The sequence below is a fragment of the Protomyctophum bolini genome (assembly GCF_963924005.1).
Source record: "Protomyctophum bolini genome assembly, chromosome: 3".
NCBI classification, from domain to species: domain Eukaryota; kingdom Metazoa; phylum Chordata; class Actinopteri; order Myctophiformes; family Myctophidae; genus Protomyctophum; species Protomyctophum bolini.
In genome coordinates, this window is record NC_137864.1 from 24,207,769 (window position 1) to 24,228,313 (window position 20,545).

At 42.0% G+C, this 20,545-nt stretch overlaps 2 protein-coding genes across 2 annotated transcripts in view; both read right to left on the bottom strand.

The window, feature by feature from the left end:
• The window catches only part of helz (helicase with zinc finger), a 75,683-nt gene extending 73,165 nt beyond the window's left edge, over positions 1 to 2,518 (bottom strand). The window contains exon 1 of the mRNA XM_080755250.1: positions 2,473 to 2,518. The gene's annotated coding sequence lies outside the window, so the exon portion shown is untranslated. The remainder of the gene's footprint in view (positions 1 to 2,472) is intronic.
• A 1,101-nt stretch (positions 2,519 to 3,619) lies between these two features.
• On the bottom strand, positions 3,620 to 13,353 carry LOC308309426 (26S proteasome non-ATPase regulatory subunit 12). Its single transcript, XM_080755260.1, has 11 exons — positions 13,145 to 13,353; positions 12,730 to 12,789; positions 12,451 to 12,579; positions 12,198 to 12,305; positions 11,803 to 11,907; positions 10,642 to 10,791; positions 8,401 to 8,535; positions 7,916 to 8,028; positions 6,362 to 6,536; positions 5,249 to 5,326; positions 3,620 to 4,210 (listed from the first exon to the last, which is right to left on the bottom strand). The coding sequence occupies exons 1-11, from the start codon at positions 13,277 to 13,279 to the stop codon at positions 4,001 to 4,003; spliced, it is 1,398 nt and encodes a 465-aa protein (XP_080611386.1). The 5' UTR covers positions 13,280 to 13,353; the 3' UTR covers positions 3,620 to 4,000.
• Between the last annotated feature and the right edge of the window lie 7,192 nt (positions 13,354 to 20,545).

Below are 20,545 nucleotides of genomic sequence, written 5' to 3' on the forward strand. Positions count from 1 at the left end.
CCGTTTGATTCCCACAGCTCGAGTTCCTCCACTCCACTCACATGATTTAATTTTAGTTAGACACTCTCGGGCTGCTACGTTATTTATCAAACTCAAGATGACAGCCTGACGGTGCATTACTCATACACTTAAACAGTACATTAAAATATGTATCTGATAACATTGGAGGTGAGAAAAAGCAATGCATGAAAGTGCTGTTAGAATTGCTCCCCTCTCTCTGTTCTTATATGTGCTCTGTGCAGTGTGTACAGAGATCCCATAGCCTGGAGGGAACGGGATTGTCGGCTGACAAAGTGATTGGTGCAAAAAAAAAAAACACACCCCTGTTTCTGAGCTAAACTTACCAAAAATATGAGCAATAAAGCAATTTCATGACATGGATGGAGGTCAATAATATGACTCAACTGTTGTTGCTTGTTGGGCTTTGGTTTACAATGTTATGATTTGACCCTCTCTTATGCTAAATGCAGTACCTTTGAGGGTTTTGGGGCAATATCTGTCATTGTTTTAGGTTGTTAATAGATTTCCAAAAACAAAACAAATGCACATTTCCATAAAGCAAGCATTTGTCGAATCAGATATTGATAAGAGTAGACCATTAAACACAAAGAAAGCTTGCTGCAAATAGCCACCTGGTTACTTTTAAAACACCTGGGGGGTACAAAACAACTTTGCGTATTAAACTCCCAGGCTACCGTTTATTAATTTTACCATTACCATGTCCTAGCGCTTAAGGTGGTTAGGCATTCATGCAATTAATTAATTGACAGCCTTAAGGCTCATACATAGTCTGGATTTTCGGTGGTGAGGTGACCACCGAACTACAACATGACGTCACGAGCCGCGGTGAAGAGCAAACCACGCCACCGCTCCAGCCCTTCTCTCTGTTTTTACTCACCACCGCTCAACGTTATTTCAGCTCCGGTGGTCAGCTCACCACCAGAGCGGTGGTCACCTCACCACCGAAAGAACAGACTATGAACAGGCCTTAAGTCATAAAGAATGTCTTCCCTGGACCAATAACCTGGTATTTAATTAATGAGTGCAGACACACAAATGTGTGCAGATTTGTGTAACTGGAAATTACAGAAACCCATCATACAAAAGGTATTAAATAGGGATGGCTGAATGACAATTATAACAAGTGACAACTATTGCAATGCCTGACAATAATGGGAAAACAATAAAAGTAGCACCATGAACAACTGCAATGTCTAAATCAGCAGACTGTAATTAATTGTATAGAGGTCCAAAATCGATGTTTAAACAAGGTATTCTAGTGTATTAGGTAATATTTGCCAAAAATCCTAATATATCATAGTGTACGATATTTTGTATGTTCTCACTGTCTAGAACCTTTCCAAGCCCTGACGCTCCAAAATACTAAACATGAACCCACCAAAACAATTATATTTGAACTGGGTTTGATCTAAAAAAAAATCCCATTTATATCTTTCCCAAAATAATTGCTCTGTCTGCCTGTCTGAATGTCAGTGTTGTATGTGTAGAAAACATGACTTTCAATGTTCAAAACATAGACTTGCCACTATAGAATGAGAAACACCAATCACTATTGTGCTGAACTGTCAGAACAAAAACACACACAAACTAGGTCACGCCATAACATAAACAAAAAAAAGATAAACATTATTTCTGGATTCCGGGCCTGGCAAGAATAGATGCACGACGGTCCATTTGCATGTCAGAACTACAACAATAACAAACACTCCTAAATGGGACATGGCTCTTTGCTGTGTAGACAAGGACAACATGAGGCTGAGTTTCAGTTCTGCCGTGGCTTTCAGTTGGCTAGCCGAGGAGTTGTAAAAAGCTAGCTTTAACCAAACCAACTAAACAATCCCAACAGATCTATCTGGGCCGATCGTCTAGTTTTGTAGCAATGTGAAAACATCGCTGGAAAACTTGCTGGCATTTCTCAACTGCAAGCCAGAAGTGTTCATCGAAACAGTGCATGTACATAAACAAACTGATGGAAATGTCTTAGCGGTTGTTGTGGGTTTCTTTTTTTTCTTTTTCCCTTAGCTAACTCTCCTAGCTGGCAAACTTGGCTGAATTCTGCAAGAGCGATCACAGCCGTGCTGTCAAAATTGAACAATTTGCTGATTTTTGAGAAGTAATCGGCGATTTGCAACTGATCTGAGATGTTGACAACATTTTCATGGCGAATACCGAGCTTGCTGGTAAAAATAGGGCCTTTACTTGGCACCAACTGACAACAGGAACAGCTAACGGGCTATATGCTAGCTGGGTTAGCACACCAAACGGGGTTCGAGGCCTGTGGTTTTGTCGCGGTTTTTAAGCACATATAACTGATCTGACATTGGACTGTTGTCGGGACGTGAACGCAACACCTTCGCCACTTTCATAACACTTTTCGGACGGGATTTATATCAGTATCGTCGCATCAAAAAACACAACTGAAAGGGCTGGAAATGGGAAGTCTACACTTACCTAGCTTTACTTTCTACGCCATCTTGGATCCACTTGTCAGCCCCTCGCAAAGCATAGTGGGATGTTACTCCTCTGAAGGTTGAGCATGAGGTTGAGAGGATTTGGCTGTTTTGTGCGGGCGCGCGCTTGTGTGTGTGGCATCTGCCATAATAACATACCGTGTTGTCATGTTTGCTATTTTAAAATATCAACATAATCTCACACAAAAGGTTAACAATCAATGCAATCCATAGGAAACACACTTTTATGCTGCACTGTATATATTTTAACTGACACTGTACGTTTACTAATGTACAGTAGTAACAGTACTGTACATTACTTCTGTACATTCTCAATCTCACCCTTGTGGAATGATTGACACTTGACAGTGAGAAGCCAAGGAAACATCTTAAGAGACGGGTCACATCATCATAGTGTAATTATATTACTTGAAATGTAAACCCCACCTCGATTAGGCTACTTGTATGTGAACCAGTGTACTCTAAATAGATGTAGATGCACTAGATGGCTAAGTTTTGCAATCTATTTAAATCTATGTCAGCCTCAACAGGTCATTGTAAACATCTTGCATAAGCTCACCAAATAAATCTTGATTTACAGTGTCAGCTGCCACTGCTATATTATTTAATGCCCTAGATGGCTACAACTGTGCCAGACACTGTCATGGCCCATTACCACAAAAGCAGTCATCTGATACTGTAGTAGGTACTTTTAAGTAGCTAAACCAAATATACAGTATAGGCAGTATGCTTATTCAGGTATTGGTTTAAAAAAGTACAGACTTGTGTGAAATGGTGTAAACTAGCCTCGATCCAGCCCATAGTAGACCCCAACCACTGAGTGGACTGCACGCAGCTTTACTCAGGCTATTAACAACCATTTACTGTACATCTCAGGCAGAATACAGAATCTTAATACTGGTCCAAAATTACTGCTTCTATTGTTGAATATTTCATTAATACCTGCCCAAGTACTAAAACTGCATACATTTGAGTGTAGTGCTAATGCTCTACATACTCCCTTTTATAACAAAAATACCCCAATTCATTCTCAACAAGGATTTCAAACCTCTCTCAACACACACACACAAACATGACGGCGTGTATGCCACGCAAATATGACAAAACGATTACATACTCTTCAGGGAAAAAGTGTTTCTGAAACGATAGGTGTTTAATGTTAACATTGAAAAGCAGACATAAAAAGAGCTTTCAGCAAAGTTTTAATATAGCAAACTGCACAGATACTCTGGGACCTGTGCCCTCCAACTGTTACACCTGAAACGTAGGGTAAAAGGAGGCAGTGTCTGTCTTTCACATTGCTGACACAAGGTTGCAATTAAATGTAATTATTGTGTTTTACTGCAATAATACCACAGTTGAGGTTTGATGCAGATTATTTCAAAATGAATCATTCCCAGCCCACTTGTATAACATTTTCAAGAACGTTCACAAAAAGGAAAGAAAACAGGCGTGTCAACAAAAGAACATTACAAAACCAAATAAATGCACTGTTCTTTGGTTTTGTTTTACTGCAGGTTATGGATCATCTCCTCCTTGGCAATGAGATGTGTGGTCTTGTTAACCAGTGACATGAGAGAGTTGAGTTTGTGGGACCAGTCATTGAGTAGGTCGTTGGGGTCTTTGGGCCTCTGGAAGTTGATGATGCCAGCCAGCCGGTCCACCTTGGCATATATGGTCTTGTTCACCACTAGGTTGGAGAGGAACTCCTCCGATTCCTGTAGTGGTCAAATGGTATATCAGCTGTTTTCTAAAAGAGCATATCCCAGTAGTCTGCATTTTTAGTCATTTTCCTGATCCTAGATTTGTTTTCTTCCTGTATCGTCTTTCTAGTCTGATCAACCTATTCAAACTAATAATATATGCAGTTTAATGGAGGGCACCGTACAATGTAGCCCTAGAATGTCTGTGATCTTACATACCTTTCATGTATTCCAAGTACACAGCCAGAGATCGGTCCCGTCCCTGTTAGCAGACCGACATGCACAGCATAGATTTTCTTCGCCCAGCGTGCGTGTACTCACCCAATAATGATAATAATTCCTAAGACTTGGAGTCAGATATTGTCCTCTAGTTTCATATCCATTTGAACGTTCTGGCAGAAATGTGCGTTTAGTAAAATATCTGCACTTTTCCATGAGATTCACACGGATAACATTCTCTGTCAGCGATGAGGCCAGACCTGAAATGAGTGCTGGACTGAACATATGAAAACTAATCACACCACCTGCCAATTGTGTGCCCCATACATTTGTGCTTCCCAAAGGACATTTTGATAAGTTTAGTCCTGCACTCATGCCTCTTGCCCGGAGAGAATGTTGTCCGTGTGCAGCTTGTGGAAAAGTGGAGATATTTACTAAACACACATTTTCTGTCAGAACCTTCAAATGGATATGAAACTAGAGGACAATATCTGACTCAAAGTCTTAAGAATTAATTATTAGGTGAGTAGTTGTACACACGCTGTATGGTGAAGATTTATGCCACGCATGTCAGTCTGCTAACCACTGAATTTGGAATGTATGAAATGTATGTAAGATCAGACATTCTAGGGCTACTTACAATGCAGGGATTTCTGAAGTATTCAGTAAACTAGTTAAACTAAATCTCATTAACCTCATTAACCTCAAGAAATCCATGCAATAATTTAAGTTGAGTAAGTTGTGAATATAATACATCTAAAATGATTGTCAATAAAATAATAAATGTCAAGAGGCATTTGTGGTTAAAGAGCTTATAAGTGGAAGTGTAATTACATCAATAGAGAGGTCAAGGAGTCCAGCCATTCTCTTCATTGTGATCCTTGTGTAATATTTGGCCATTATTCTTATGTTCTGGGAAGAAAGAGACAAAACTCATACATTCATCATCTGCAGTGGATATTTTGCACAAAGCATTCTATTGGCGTTAAGTTATATGAGGAATCAAGTAGGGACATTTCAAGGCAACATGACATCAGTACAGTGGCGGTGGAAAACCCACCATGGACCCTGATGAAGGCTCTTGAGCCGAAGCACGTTGGTCGTTTATTAACTTTGCCCATCTAAACAAAAAAGGCTTTTTAAAACTCAACTGAGCTAAGTGCCTTGGAATCTTTTTCAAGTTCCCTGTTTTCTCACACTTGGGAGGTCAGTGAAGGAACTATAATATGTTTACCTACTATTGATGATATGCACACGGCTGCCATCTTGCCAGCAAGGTGCTACCTAGGTGCAACTTCCCATAGACAGCCCATTCATCCAAACGGAACAGTCCCATCCATTGTATTAAATAACGTCAAACTCACCAACATTGCAGCTGTACGGAAAGCTTGAATTATCCTCTATATCTGCAATGTGTTTGTTTAATACAAATCTACTGTAGAGTGTGTAGACATGTTATGAGCTACTCCTTGTCAAGAAATTCTTTGCAGATGATTTTTTTTTAAGAGCTGGAGTTTGGAAGTGCTCGTTGACTATCTCCAAAAATCTTAAAACGTGAATAACTCTGATCTAAATCATTCCGTCCAATTCTAAGCAAAGATTATGTGTTAGACGGCCCATCGCGGTCCCGTAGCTAGTCACGTTAGAATTAATCATACCTCCCGTTGTTGTCGATCGCCTCGGGAGTGTTTTGGCTACATCAAACTACATCCGGGATGGCGCCTGGTGCGTCGCTAAATGTGCTCAGTCACTATAAATCGATGGGCGCTCTGATTTAATGATCCTTAATACCACCGGGAGATTAATGTGTTCATAAATACTTCAATCAATCAATCGAACCCTCTCCAATAAGCACCCGTTTTCAGTTTCTGATAACTATGGACCACGTACTAGACGTTCCTCTTTCTCTCACCACCACAGTTTGAGCTGCCCCTGCACAGCACTCACATGTTCTACAACTCTGTTCTTCAGGTCCTTCCACCTTTTCTCTCCATCCTCCGAGTGGGAGAAGACGTCTGTGGCGGGGCTGTCAGGAGAGCCTTCCCTCAACTCCTGGCCATAATCCTCCACCAGCACCCCCCAGCGCATCAGCTCCATGGTGGTGAACAGCTTCAGGAGGTCCCTGGGCAGCACGAAATCAGACGAAACAGGGGATTAAAGCCAAGGTAAAAGAATGAACAAATGTATAGTCCTAATATTTCCCCCTATTTGGAATGTCAGGTCATCGCCAGTATTAAGGGGGCAGTATGAGTCATGCGTTTTTTTTATTAATCTATCATGGTTAAAATGGAGTTTTAAGTTACAATGGGTTGGTATAGGAAGTGGGCGAGGCAGTTAAAATTAATATTAAATATCTAAATACTAAATCAAGCAAACTATCTGGGGTGCTCACAAAAGCCTGAGTAGACGATAAAGTGACCAAATTGTTTTTGAAAATGAAATATCCAACACTGATCAGGAATCAGGATTAATATTTTCCCAAGATAAGAGTCCTGTAATCACTCAAGTCCTGTAATATCACTTAAGTCCATAGACTGCTTCACCTACTAAATAGAACAGATTTGGGTGCATACTTAGTTTAGACTAGTCATTGGTTAGACATGGGTTAAGGTTAGGTTTAAGTGTGCTGCCCCGTGGGAGGTTAGGTGTAGGGTGAGGGTTTGAGATAGGTTGTAGTTGTAGGACTAATAACTGGTCTAACCAATGACTAGTCTAAACCAAAAACTGTCTAAACTAAGTACTGCATCCGAACAGATTTACAAGATATCGTGTTAATACCTTGTAGATTGGTTGTTTTTTGTCAAGCAAGCATGACAAGTATAAATTTGATATTTCAGTAGGAATATTATATCAGTGATCCTTGATTCCTTTTCTACATTTTTGTATCTTTATCAAGGGTGGCCAATAATTCAATTCACAAAATGGTGTATTTGCAAACATACAACTAAGGAGTACTAGTAGCTACAGTACTAGCTACACAAACCATAATAATGTCAAACTAAGAGAGTTAATTGCATTACATAGCATAACAAATTGAATGGCGCTAAAGAAGACTGCAACACCTCCTCACATCGATATTTGGGTGCATTCAACCTAACAATTTGTCACAAGATTTAGTAGAACCGGTTTGCACTCACAAAAAGAGTCCAGAGGCTCAAAATCTATTTTACATTTATTCAGCACAAGAGAAATGATTGCAGACATTTGTTTCTAAAGGTTTAGCAGCACACTGAAGGAGGCTTTTAGACTTGAAACGTTTCTGCCATAATTTCCCTTGTGATGAATACATGCAATGCAACATAAATCCTTCACAACAGGTTCACACTCACAAAACCAGTCTAGAGGCTCCAAGATACCAAAAAAGAAAGACCTAATGGGCCGATTGATTATGTTACAGAAAGAAAGCATAACAGAACCCTTCAGTCATGCTTCCATTCTTCAGTGTGAAAACATTTTCTCACTCCATGTCTTTACAAGCAATTGAAATGTCAAATAGCTTACTTGTATTTTGGGATCTCTTCCAATTTCTTGTCTGTATTGATTCTGTGCACAAGGTCTGACTGCTCATTGTCATAAGGAGCAAGGATCACGTACAGCACAACGCTCTTCAACGCCTGAAACATAAAAGGCGATTTTCAACACATTCATGCTGCAAATGCAATGGGCAAATCAATGAAAAGGTTCATAAGATACCATTTAATATTATATGCCTCAAAATGAATATCCTCTCAAGTAAGACATAAGACAAGACACATTATATAGCATGTACTATACAGACAATAGAAATAGATTAGCCCACATTTAGGTATTAATGATGCTCGTACCACAACAAACGCATGATCATTACAAAAGTTGCATAATTATAAAGGGAAATGGACAGGCTTTGCAATAATAATACAAGATACAATGCCACTAATATACTAAATACAGATATACGTTTCAATGTGTACATGTGTACCACTGGCCCTTGAAAGCGGTCTGCCTACCTGTTGCCACTTGGAACTGTCCTCTAGGATGCAGGGCGTGTCGTAGATGGCCCGGTAGTGTTTGCAAATAGACAGATAGGAACCTTCGTGCTGGTCCACCTGAATCATCAGGTTGTAGTATTTGAGCTTCAACTCCTACAAGACAAAGTCAAAGAACTCCGTCAAACAACACTTCACAATATTGTGAAGATTTAAAGCCTGATTATCAGTCCCCCTGATTTGCCCATGACGACAGATATACAAATTCTGCACAAATTAGGGCAGGGCACCATTGACATTTGACACGTTCTATGGCAGTGTCCGAGGGTTTAGGATTCATATCAGCTCCTGATTGAGCGGAGCCTCAGATAATTGTCTGCCACGATCACGATCATGTCATCATTTTACGATTTAATTGTGATATTAAACATTGGAACATAAAAAACAATCCTGTTTGCCTTTGCACAGGGTAGATATGACAAATAACTTAAATACTAAATAGCATACAAATTAATGAATGACAACAGTCCAACAGTGAGTATACATACATAATTAAATATGGCCTTTTTTGGCCATAGTACATTATTTACTTTAATTTGAGGATTTACGTTAATATATATAATTATAAATATAGCCTACCCTTTGTTTCGCAATTTTCAATTAGTTTTCACAGAATCAAAGGTTTTATATGGTCATGATTCACCAGGATCCTGAATGGCTTGACTGTAGCCTTAAAATAATTGTTATAATTTCTATAGGAAAAATGCAGGCTTTTTCTATGTGGGAAGTTGGAAACCACAAAGTGGCCGCCACTGCTATGCCATATAATCAAAGTAAATAATGTACTATGGCCAAAATAGGCCATATCTAATTATGTATACTCAAAATGTGTTTTTAATAGTAATACTGGACATAGCTGACACTGGACACAATGCAACTCTTTGTGAGCTTGTAGATTAGCCATTTCCACAATAAATAAAAAGATTATGAACATTTCCACATGGAAAACATAATTAGGACGATCATGCTAAATAAACGTGATTATCTCTGTCATAGTTGTGAACTTGTGACAGTCCTATCACAGCCATCATGATAATACCAAACATGTTTCAGTTGTATGACTGGAATTGTGGAATTTGAACAAAAATTAACATGTTGCTCAAGTTTGTGATGCCCAATCCATGCTTGTTAGCAAAAATGTACTTTTTGGATGACTGTAATCGGCATGTAATATTTAATATATGTTCAAGTTGGGAATATTCTTTGACAGCCCTTTAGGCCCAAACATTACAACTACTTAAAACCATTATCCCCAATGGCAAGGAGTTGCATTGGTGTGGTTTGTTGTTGCGACCGGAGGTTGCAGTCAACTATGAAACCTTGCGTTTTTGACACCTAACCCACAATCCCCGTCACATCATCCAACTCAAATCCTCAAGTGTAGTGTGAGTGCACTGGTACACTTCTCGCCCTCGGGCATCTTACTGGTTTTATTCAAAGGAGTTGCGACTAGTTGAAAGGAGTTGCAACTGGTGTGGTTTGGGCCTTACGGAAGTGACTTTTTGGTTTGTTTGACTTAGTCCTTTGGTTTGGTACCTTCTCAGCCCCGTTTAGAACGGCACTATAAAAAAAAACATCACTGTATTGCTAACAGCCATTCAATATATTGTATGTTGAGGTTTCCCCTATACAATAAATCTATCACTTGACGGATTACAGACTCCAGTGTAGTGTTGCATCACTTACCTCAGTGTTACCTCACTTACAGCATTGCCATACATTGAGTATTGTTAATGCTGCATAATGTTGAGTATTATAATGGAGGATCATTGGGGCTCGTCAGCTAGCTCGCTAAACGTAATTCCTGTAAGGTGTCCCTCATAATGTGTCATAATGTTTGGGGTGAGTGAGTAGCCTGGGCACCATTTCATTTAGGGTATATGATCCTGTCGGGAGCGGATGATATCGTTACGTCATGTTGTAGTATTGTTTTGTAGTCGACAGGCAGGAACAACAGGTGGCAACTTCCTTTTCCCTCAAACCGATTTTTCTCAATAAAAGCTACAGGCTACGAGGGATTTTATTGAGAGGGAAAAGGAAGTTGCCGCCGCCTGTTGTTCCTGCCTGTCGACTACAAAACAATACTACAACATGACGTAACGATATCCATCTGCTCCCCACAGGATCATACAGACTTTTGAAACAGAGACCAGGCTTTCCTGGTGAGGCGAGGTTAGTGAGAGTGCAGCTTCACAGTCTTACTTCACTGCCTTCCTCCGTGAAGAACTTGGTGTTGATCTTCTTGCTGATGATTTGGGTGCGGATATAGTCCTTTACTGCGATGCACAGGCGCATCTGTTCCAGGATAAACTCCACCTTCTCTTTCTTTTCCATGGAGCCATATGTCTCCACCTGTGGAGAAATTGTTGTTTAGCACAAACACAAACCCGATTTATTGTAGTAAAGTTTACACACAGGTAAACAAAAGGTAAAACAAAAGGTAATATCTCAGTGTGCCCTTCCCTTTCTCAGGCACACATTTACCTACAGAAATATACACATAGTTGTCCAGTAAATAGCAAGTAGTAAAAATATTCCTTACTTTCCGTCTGGAACTTTCTAATTGTAACTGCTGTGCTGCCTCTGGGCGACTGAAATCCCCCCACTGGGTCAATAAAAGGCATCTATCTATCCATTTATCTATTCTACACGAGTCATATTCATAGGCAAATATGGAGTAGTGGAATTCAATCAATTCTAAGATGCATCGCAAAAATTCACAGACAGAGACATTACATAATCAAATAATCTGATCTACACACCCACAGCATGTTGCAATGACACGTTGTGAGCTTGTAGGTATTTTCTGTGTAAGAGTCAGGACACTGTCATACTTTGTTACATCTGTATACTCTTAGTTAAATTACTGTGTACTATGGCACCCGAATAGGGGAACCAGGGCACTTTTGGTCCAGTGTCTATAGTCATTACGGTAAACAACCTGGATGTCAGCAGCACAATACACAATCTTATTCTGTGTCAATTGTTCAAACAATAAGTTTATCAAACAGGATTCCCTGTGGTCTATAGCTCTAATGCCTTCATTAAAGCTATGTGTTACTATTCTCTTCCTGTGCTCGTATGAAAAGCGAAATGCGAAAATTAAAAAAAATAAAATCCCCTACTCACCAATACAAAGGCGGCTTGTGCTAGAAAGCCTACTTTCCTTAGTGGACGCACTCTGAGGCCCCCACCACACATTAAATGCACTTTAATGAAAAATCTTGTCTATCTACAACATTGGTAGAGGGCGCAGTGGATTAACTAAAAGTATTTTTCTTCAGGTGGAAAAAAAATCCCTTACCTACAATGTCAGAAAACCTCACAGTATCAGGACAAAGGAAGCTGAGGCGGGTCCCTTACCTGCAGCTCTTGGAGGATGGCAGCTGCTTCTTTGACATCTCCGTCCTTCTCCTTGATATTAGCCAGCATTTTTGTCAGCCTGGCCCTTTCAATCTCAACATAAATCTGTGATAGAAATATAGAATTAGCACTGTTGTGGTGTAAAGACCGCAACAAGGACAACACACATACAGTACACAGGTTAAACTCAATGTAATCAATATTTTATTATGATAATCAGGTTTTATTTTTTAATCTATTTATATGTTTAACTTTTCACACAAGATCTCATTACTTTTTTACACAGTGTACACAACAAGGAAGATCCCCCCTGCAGAGTATCTGAGCACAACTTTGTGTCAGAGAAATAGATTATGCACATGGGCAGACACACAATTTCATTGCTTGATATAGACCTTGCCAGCAGTCACTGTACGTAGAGTGTCAATGAGCCTAAGCTTGAGGGTCATGTCAGTCTCTGCATCCACATACTTGTAGCATTCTTGGACCATCTTAGCAACGGCCTGTGAAAAGAGAATAAGAGATTGCATGAATTGAATACAAAATAAAATAATTATAATATATACAGTATACACACACACACATCTTTGTTTTTGTGCCAACAACAATCAGGGTTTCAGTGAGTAGTTAGACACAGCCCATCAGGACCTGTTTGAGTTGACTCCTCCGTTTTGAGAGCAGCATGATGTTTTCATTGAGGGCATCCCAGTCCTTGGCTTCATAACACATCTGGACCACGGCTACCAGAATTCTGGAGGTTGACACCATGTCTGATGCCTGGACAGACAACCAAGCACAAGAGAGAAAACCAGAACCAAGTTCAGAACATAGCTAGACAAAAAAGCTGGATAATATACTCGTCATTAGTTTAGTACTGACTGTACACAAAACAAGATCAATAGAGAGAATCCCAATAGTTGTACTGACCGTCCTGGTTTGCTTCTCCAGTGATAGTAAACTCTCGACAGCCTCCTGTAGCTTGCCCTCCTGCAAGAGACCAACCGTATGAACAAATAATCCACATTGCTCCCATGACTCCGTGTTGTGATTTCAGAACTTTAAGGGGAAAAGTTGCACGACTATTATTACTAGCATCCTAGCTAATGCTAATGACATGTCAAGCATGCGGACTGGTAAACAAACACCAACGTCTAGCTGGAAAACTGGGCGGATAATCTGAGATTATGAGTTCTCCACAAATATTTACTAATTTGTTAAATGACAGAGTTTACAAACATAAAGTCGGGTTACTGAAACGTGATGTGGTAGCTAAGCTAACGGCTAGCCGCTGATGCACCATGACTCAGCCGGCGAGCACTAGCCTCACTGAAGCTCATCTTACTTTAGCCATTTTCTCGCATTCGGGGACCCTCTGGTCTACAGTAGAACTGTAGTCCATCTCCATCTTCACTATCTTTCCATCGGACCGCTCCGACCGCTCCGGCTCAGTCACGTTCACGTTGCCCGCGTTCGCCATGTTAGTCAACGTAATTAGTTGACAACTAGATTCTTCTTTTAGCGAGCTGCTAGCCTTTCACTTTGTTTGACAAATACAAATACCGGAAGTGAGCAATTAACCCGACCAATCACAAAAGAGGACTTCCAAAAGCTGCCTCAGTCAGTGCCTGAAGGACCCACGAAGGACCTCAACAAATATTTTTAAATAAATCATTACACTGGAGAGAGTTTTGTGAGTGTTAGCCCTGAAACATGACTCTCGTATTCATACGAGACATGATAATGATCATGGCAGTCATGTTTCAGGGCTATGTGAGTGTGTGTGTGTGTGTGTGTGTGTGTGTGTGTGTGTGTGTGTGTGTGTGTGTGTGTGTGTGTGTGTGCGTGCGTGCGTGCGTGCGCGCGAATGCGTGCGTGTGTGTGTGTGTGTGTGTGTGGCCAAATTCAATACCCCAAATCTCGGCCACTCACTCACTCACACACCTCCAGAGCCAATAGAGTTACGAAAACTCTGTTCACTTCATGGGGCCGGTCCAATGGCGGCTCTCACTTCTTGAGAATGGGGACAACAAATAGGGACAAGTCCTGGACCAGAAGTAGGCAGAAATGCATTGGACCCAGGCAACAGCCCAGCTTTAATGATCTTAAATCCCCTTATTTTAGATTGTTTTGTAGTATTCGTACAACAGGCTACTGTACAATAATTTACAGTTGGCATGTTGCACACATGCCTAAAATTGCTGATATTTGCACCACCCTCGTTGAAAACAATGTATTTCAGACTCCAGCTTGTCCCTCTCCAGGCTGCATGAACAGCGCTCGAGCGCTCGGTTTCTGCCCCCTCAATATCATAACTCTTCTATTAGATGGCTCTGGGTCACTCCAGCATGGTGGTGTTACGGTGAAATTGGTTACCTGCTGAAATATATGACAATTGTGTAGACAATCACATAACGTCAGTGTCCGCGAGTGTAAATCGTTGCAGTTTGTTTATTAGAGTTCAACCTAGCGGTATTCAGGCCACATATTTAAAGACCTCCATGTAAGTCCACAAGATGGTCACATATTTCGTCAGGTCACCATTTTCACTGTAATTTGCCATTCTGAAGTGACCGAGTGTGAGTGAGCGAGTGAGTGAGATTTTCGGTATTAGACCAATTCAGAAACGGGTCTCATGGTCGCAGGCAACGTATTTCCTGTAGGCGGAGACGACATATCTGCGGTGTAAACAGTCGGCTCTTGAATGGGAAAGTGACTGCTGTTAAGCCCTAACCACACCAAAGGGTCAAGAGGGTTTGAGCGTTGTCCCTGCGGTGTGATATGTCTTGTTGCACGTTGACCCACGTTGACCCTAGTGATTCAACGCATGGAATTCAATGGCCCAAACCACAGCAAAGGGTCAAGACGGTTGCAACCGTTTGAACCCAAGGAGTTGCATGGTGACCCTTTGTTGTGGTTATGTTAATCCCCTGGAATAGGGGAGAATGTATGTGAAACAATACGCAGACGTGTTCTCTCATTCAAAGCTTTGTATTGAATCAAGTATCAAATAGTAGAACAACATACAGCATCTTCATCATCAATGTACGTACAAATCATCCTCAACGATACAGGACGAGAACCAAATAAATGTACAGTATAGGTAGTTAGGTGTCCATAATAACACTTATTTAAACTAGCTTACATTCCAGAACCCTGGGGTAAATACTGTGTATAGCAGGTAAACATGTATTAATATAAATCATTTCAACTGTTTTCATTCATTGTATTTTAAGCCAACAGCTTAGCTCTACATGAATTATATCATTTAACTTGAATAACATTCCTTGTCTTCTTTTCATACATTAGCATATTTCACCAAAGACTTTGTAATGTGACTTTAACCAACATAAATGTACCCATGAAATATTAGTGCAATACAGAAACAGTAATTACGACTGCACCACTTGTTCTTCAGAGTTGTGCATAACCATTCAGCAAATCATCTCAGTTAAATATCTTCTCAAACCCTCTTTAGTAACGTAACCTCTTTTCTGTCACAAACAGCGACGTGCAGTCTGCTGACATGGCCAGTGCTACGTTAGCTTAGCTCATATCATATGTATGCATGTTGTGGTCACAGTGAGTAAGCACTACAAGGGCTATTTATGTTCTTTCCCCCGACTAAAACACACAAAACCCTGCGTGCAGAAATAGCATGAGACTATATATCCCTGGGGTAACGCTTTCCCACATATTTACCTGGAATAGGGGAGAATGTATGTGAAACAATACGCAGACGTGTTCTCTCATTCAAAGCTTTGTATTGAATGGAGTACGGTGCTACGGTTCCCCCTATAGGCAAGCTGAAGGCATGAGCAATCGATCGATCTCACAGACATTACTAGTCAATTATCTTCACTGTAGAAATACTATTCACTGTATGCAGTTCACTATCATGTAGAAATATCATTCTATTACATACTCCCCCTCAAAAACAGATGTTGACCTCAACATTGTGATCAGAAATCCTGTAGCAATCAGCAATACCTATTGAAATCTGGAACTCTTTTGAAACATAAAACTCTTTCACCAAATAAAAGGCAGTGCAATGTTACATTCTTGGAACTCTTTTGCAAACATTCACATTCAAGCACGACACTCTGGAACTCTTTTTATGCCCTCGTTATCTCGCTGCATGTAACAGTCTGTGAGTTTGCCTGTCAATCGGCTTTGTTTCAAGTCCATGAGTAAGTGACAGTGCAGGACAATGAGTGTGCATGAAAACGGGTGCATCCAACAGTCTATATCCCAGATATGAAGGGAGGCTGGTAGTAGTATGGCAGCATCGGAACTGTCCATGGCACTTGGGCATTTGCATAATAAGGCAGCACTGCTATGTCGTGGCAAGTTGGATTTCCAAGCTGGTCATACGTGAATACCTTTGGTGGCCTGCATTCTCTCTGAGGCCGTTGAGATCCCTGCCCTTCCTCAACACCTTGGGCCGGTAACTGAGACACTTCCACAGGTAAATCCTCCCTTTGACTATTCTCAGGTAGGTTCTGGTAGGTCCGGTGTCCGTCACTGTCAGGTAAGTCAACCCCTTGACTCACCTCACCCTCAGGTAAGTGTCCCTCCGAGCTCCCCCCGCGGGCGGGCATGAAGTCAACTAAATCCCTCCATCCATCCACGTCCTCTGGATCAGATAGCCAACTGTCAACAGTTTCCTCCGTAACAGCCTCACCCAAGACACATCCCCGCTGATCCTGCGGCTGCTGTTGTGGCATGTCCACCAAGTAGTACTCCTCCGCATCATCGTCATCATCTTCTTCACTAATGTCTTTGTTCGTCTCCGCTGTTCTCCGCGGTTTCACACGTGGTTGTACTTGATCCTCCAGTGGCAGGTGGTCACAGGGCAAGAGAAGATTGCGATGTAACACCCTAGTTCTCCCTTTTCCTTGTTCCGGTTTCAGCTCATAGACTGGTACATCTCTTCCCACTTGACGAACGACAATATGGATCGTATCTTCCCAATGATTCCTCAACTTGCCTGGGCCTCCCCGAGGCGTCATATTCCTCACCAGGACGCGGTCCCCTGGGTACAACGCTGAGCTCCTCACTTTGGTATCATAAACTCCTTTGCTCTTTACTGTAGCTTTATGCATGTTTTCTCGTGTGATCTTATAGGCCTCTTCCATACCCTTCTTCCATTTCTCTACATATTCACGGTGACTGCCACTGCTCTGTTCAGGATTCAAGTCGAATAGCATATCGATGGGTAGTCGTGGGGACCGCCCAAAGAGGAGGTAGAATGGGGAGAACCCTGTTACTTCACACCGAGTGCAATTGTATGCGTATATCAGCTTATTCAAAGAATCCTTCCAATTTGACTTTTGTTGGTCAGTGAGCGTCTTTAACATCTGAAGCAATGAGCGATTAAAACGTTCTACCTGTCCATTCCCCTGAGGGTGGTAGGGCGTTGTCCTCGACCCAGCGACGCCGCAGTACTTGCTCAGTTGGGAGAAGAGTTGATTCTCAAACTCCGCCCCCTGATCATGATGTATCCTTGACGGAAATCCATACTTGAGCGCGTAGTCGTTAAAGATCCGATCAGCCACAGTTTTTCCTGACTTATTTGTGGTAGCATACGCCTGGGCGAAGCGAGTGAAGTGGTCAATGATTACGAGTATATATTCATAACCACCCTTGCACTTGTCGAGGTGGAGGAAGTCAATCGAGACAAGTTCAAATGGCTGGGTTGTGATGATACTGGTGAGTGGTGCTCTTGTCACACGGCAGGGTGCTTTCTGTTTCAGACAGCTACAACTTCTAAGGACATACTGCTCCACTTCTCTTTGCATATATGGCCAAAAGAACCGTTCCCGTATCAATGATGTTGTCCTGTCTATGCCTTGATGGCCCATTTCATCATGTAGTTCCTTGAGCACTGTAGCTATATGCTTTCCCGGCAGCACCAGTTGTCTCCGTTTTGCTGTCTTTCTGTAGAGTACTCCACCGTCACATATCTCGAGCCTATCCCATTCCCTTAACAGGCATCGACTTTGCATGCTGAGGCTCTTCAGTTCTCTCCCAACTGGTCTCGTTCCTGACGATTTGTACTGTACCACCGGCGCTATGTTTGGGTCATCGCTCTGACTCTGTCGTATCTCTGCTATGGTGAATGGTATAATAGACGCACTCCTGGTTGCCACCGCACATGTAGCCGAGATAGCCATCGACCATGCGACGTCAGACTCTTGCTGCGCTCCTACCGCTTGTGAAGTTGCTCCCACTGCATCAGGTGACATCTCCTCGGTACAGTGTCGCATTAGTGTCTCCATGTCTATGGGCATCCTAGACAAGCTGTCCGCATCAATATTCTCTTTTCCTGGGCGATATTTAATGGTGAAATTAAAATCAGCAAGTTCTGAGACCCATCGACTCCCTGTTGCATTCAATTTGGCAGTGGACAACACATATGTGAGCGGGTTGTTATCGCTGTACACTGTGAAGAACTGGGCGTAATATAAATAATCACGAAACTTTTCGGTGATGGCCCACTTAAGAGCCAGAAACTCCAGTTTCCCAGAGTGGAGATTGTAGTTCTTCTCTGGTGCCGTCAAAGTACGTGATCCATACGCAATGACTCTGAGTTTCCCCGTCTGTCGCTGATATAACACAGCTCCTAAACCTTTGTTGGACGCGTCCGTGTGAAGGATGAAAGGCTGAGAAAAGTCTGGAAATCCAAGGACTGGAGGCTGAACTAGACAGTCAATCAGCTGCTCTAGGATCCGTTGGTGCATGTCTGTCCACTTGACTGGTGTGTTTGACGGTACTCCTCTGATCTTTGCCTTTGTCTGCAGCTTTCTTCCTCTGTATTGTCCGTTGTTTTCTTCTTCCGGCGTTTTCAGTAGGTCGTAGAGCGGACTGGCGATGCGTGAAAAATCTTTTATATATTGCCTATAGTAGCTTAATAGGCCCATAATACCCCTCAGCTCACCGACAGTCTTTGGCTTTTTCTCCTTGAGGGCCCGTACGGCTGCAGTGTCGGCTGGGTCCATTCTGCTACCTTCCGCAGACACAATTCTGCCAAGATACCGGACTTGAGTCTTGAAGAGGTCACACTTACGTGGCTTGAGTTTAATGCCATACTGCCGCAGACGCTGTAGTACTCTTCTGACATCGTTGACATGGGTTTCAAACGTTTTACTGAAACAAATTGTGTCATCCAAGTATGGGACACATATTTCATCCCTTAAATCATCTAAACACTCCTCCATGCAGCGTTGGAATACTGCAGGTGCATTCATGAGCCCGAATGGGATTCTAACCCACTCATACAAGCCCCACGGGGTCACGAAGGCTGTCAGGTGCTTGCTTTCTTTGGCCATGAAGCCCTGGTGGTACGCTTTACCCTGGTCCAACAGAGAAAACAGGGTGTTCCCCCCCAGGTTATCCATAATGTCCTGTACCCTGGGGATTGGTTGTCGGTCAGGGTGGGTCTTCTTGTTCAACTCTCTGTAGTCTATGCATAAACGCAAAGTGCCGTCTTTTTTTCTTACACAGACCACAGGAGAGGAATAGGATGAGTTTGATTTCTCAACCCAGCCTTGTGCAATCAAATCAAGTATATATTCCTTCATTTCCTGGTACAAAGGCTTTGGTACAGACACGTATGTTCGTGCCACTGGGTCACTGTCTTTCAATGAAATGTTCAACTGTAACTGTTCAACGCAGCCAATGTCATCATCAGTCCTGGAGAACGAACTGGATTCCTCCCGTAGCATTTGACTTACTATTTGTCCCTGTTCTTCATTCATGTGACTCAGGTCAACAGGGGGGTCCCACAGCTCTTCACTGATATCATCTTTGTTGGCACCACAATTCTGAATGTGGTTTACATTGACAGGTGAGTGAGCCTTTTCCAGTATGCTGGCTGGATATATTGACTTAATGGGCTGTGCAGTGCCAATGAGGGTTTTCCCTGATAAAATTATATCATGGTTGGTGGGGTTCTGCACATCCACAGTGACTTTTGGTGAAGCTCCCTTTCTGACTAATACGAGGGTGTCACAAAATTCAAGCCCTTCTGGCCATTGCTGGTTCTCATCTGGTTCAAATACAAGTGTCGTGTCCTCTTCAAAGGGCCTGGCCTGCACCCGACATTTAACCTGTACTGCACAATGTTTTGGCACAGTGATCCTCCCAATCATTGTTTTTACTGAATATTCACCCATCTGTTCTGTACTCACTGCGTTTATGAAAGCCCTTACTTGGTTCTTCTTTAAAGTCGGGAAAGCCATCTCCACGGTCTTCACCAAATTATCTGTGTGAGTGTATTCCGTCTGCTTCTTTAGACTGTTTACGATGATGCACTCAATAACATTAAATCCAAGTATGGGGCGAGGCTGCTGGTTACCTTTCAACACCAACACTGGGATTTGGAGCTCTGGGATTTGGAGCTCTTTAGCGTCAGCTGCCAAACTGAAAGTCACTTCTACATACCCGACATAGGGCATTCCGGTTCCATTTGCAGCTTCAAGGTGTAAGGGCTCACGTGGATCAATAATTTCTGCAATCTCTCTCAATTGTACATAAGGTAAGTGTTCAGCCTTCCACTCTTCATCTATAACACACACCTGTGAGCCTGTATCCCATAGCATCTGAGTTCTCTGTCCTTGTAAGTAAGCTTCAACTAGACATTTCTTTCCCACCAAATCAATCACTGTGGAGCGGCTTCTTGTCTGGTTGTTCCTGCCTTTATCATTAACACTGTGAGTGTAAGTTCTTTGTCTCTCTTCTCTTG

Bases quoted from the DNA above. Each gene is read 5' to 3' on its own strand.
- LOC308309426 (XM_080755260.1), bottom strand. From the start codon at position 13,279: ATGGCGAACGCGGGCAACGTGAACGTGACTGAGCCGGAGCGGTCGGAG. The intron at 12,790-13,144 runs GTAAGATGAGCT...GGTCTCTTGCAG, and splicing joins AATGCGAGAAAATGGCTAAA to GAGGGCAAGCTACAGGAGGC. The intron at 11,908-12,197 runs GTCTATATCAAG...TTTCTATCACAG, and splicing joins GTACAGTGACTGCTGGCAAG to ATTTATGTTGAGATTGAAAG.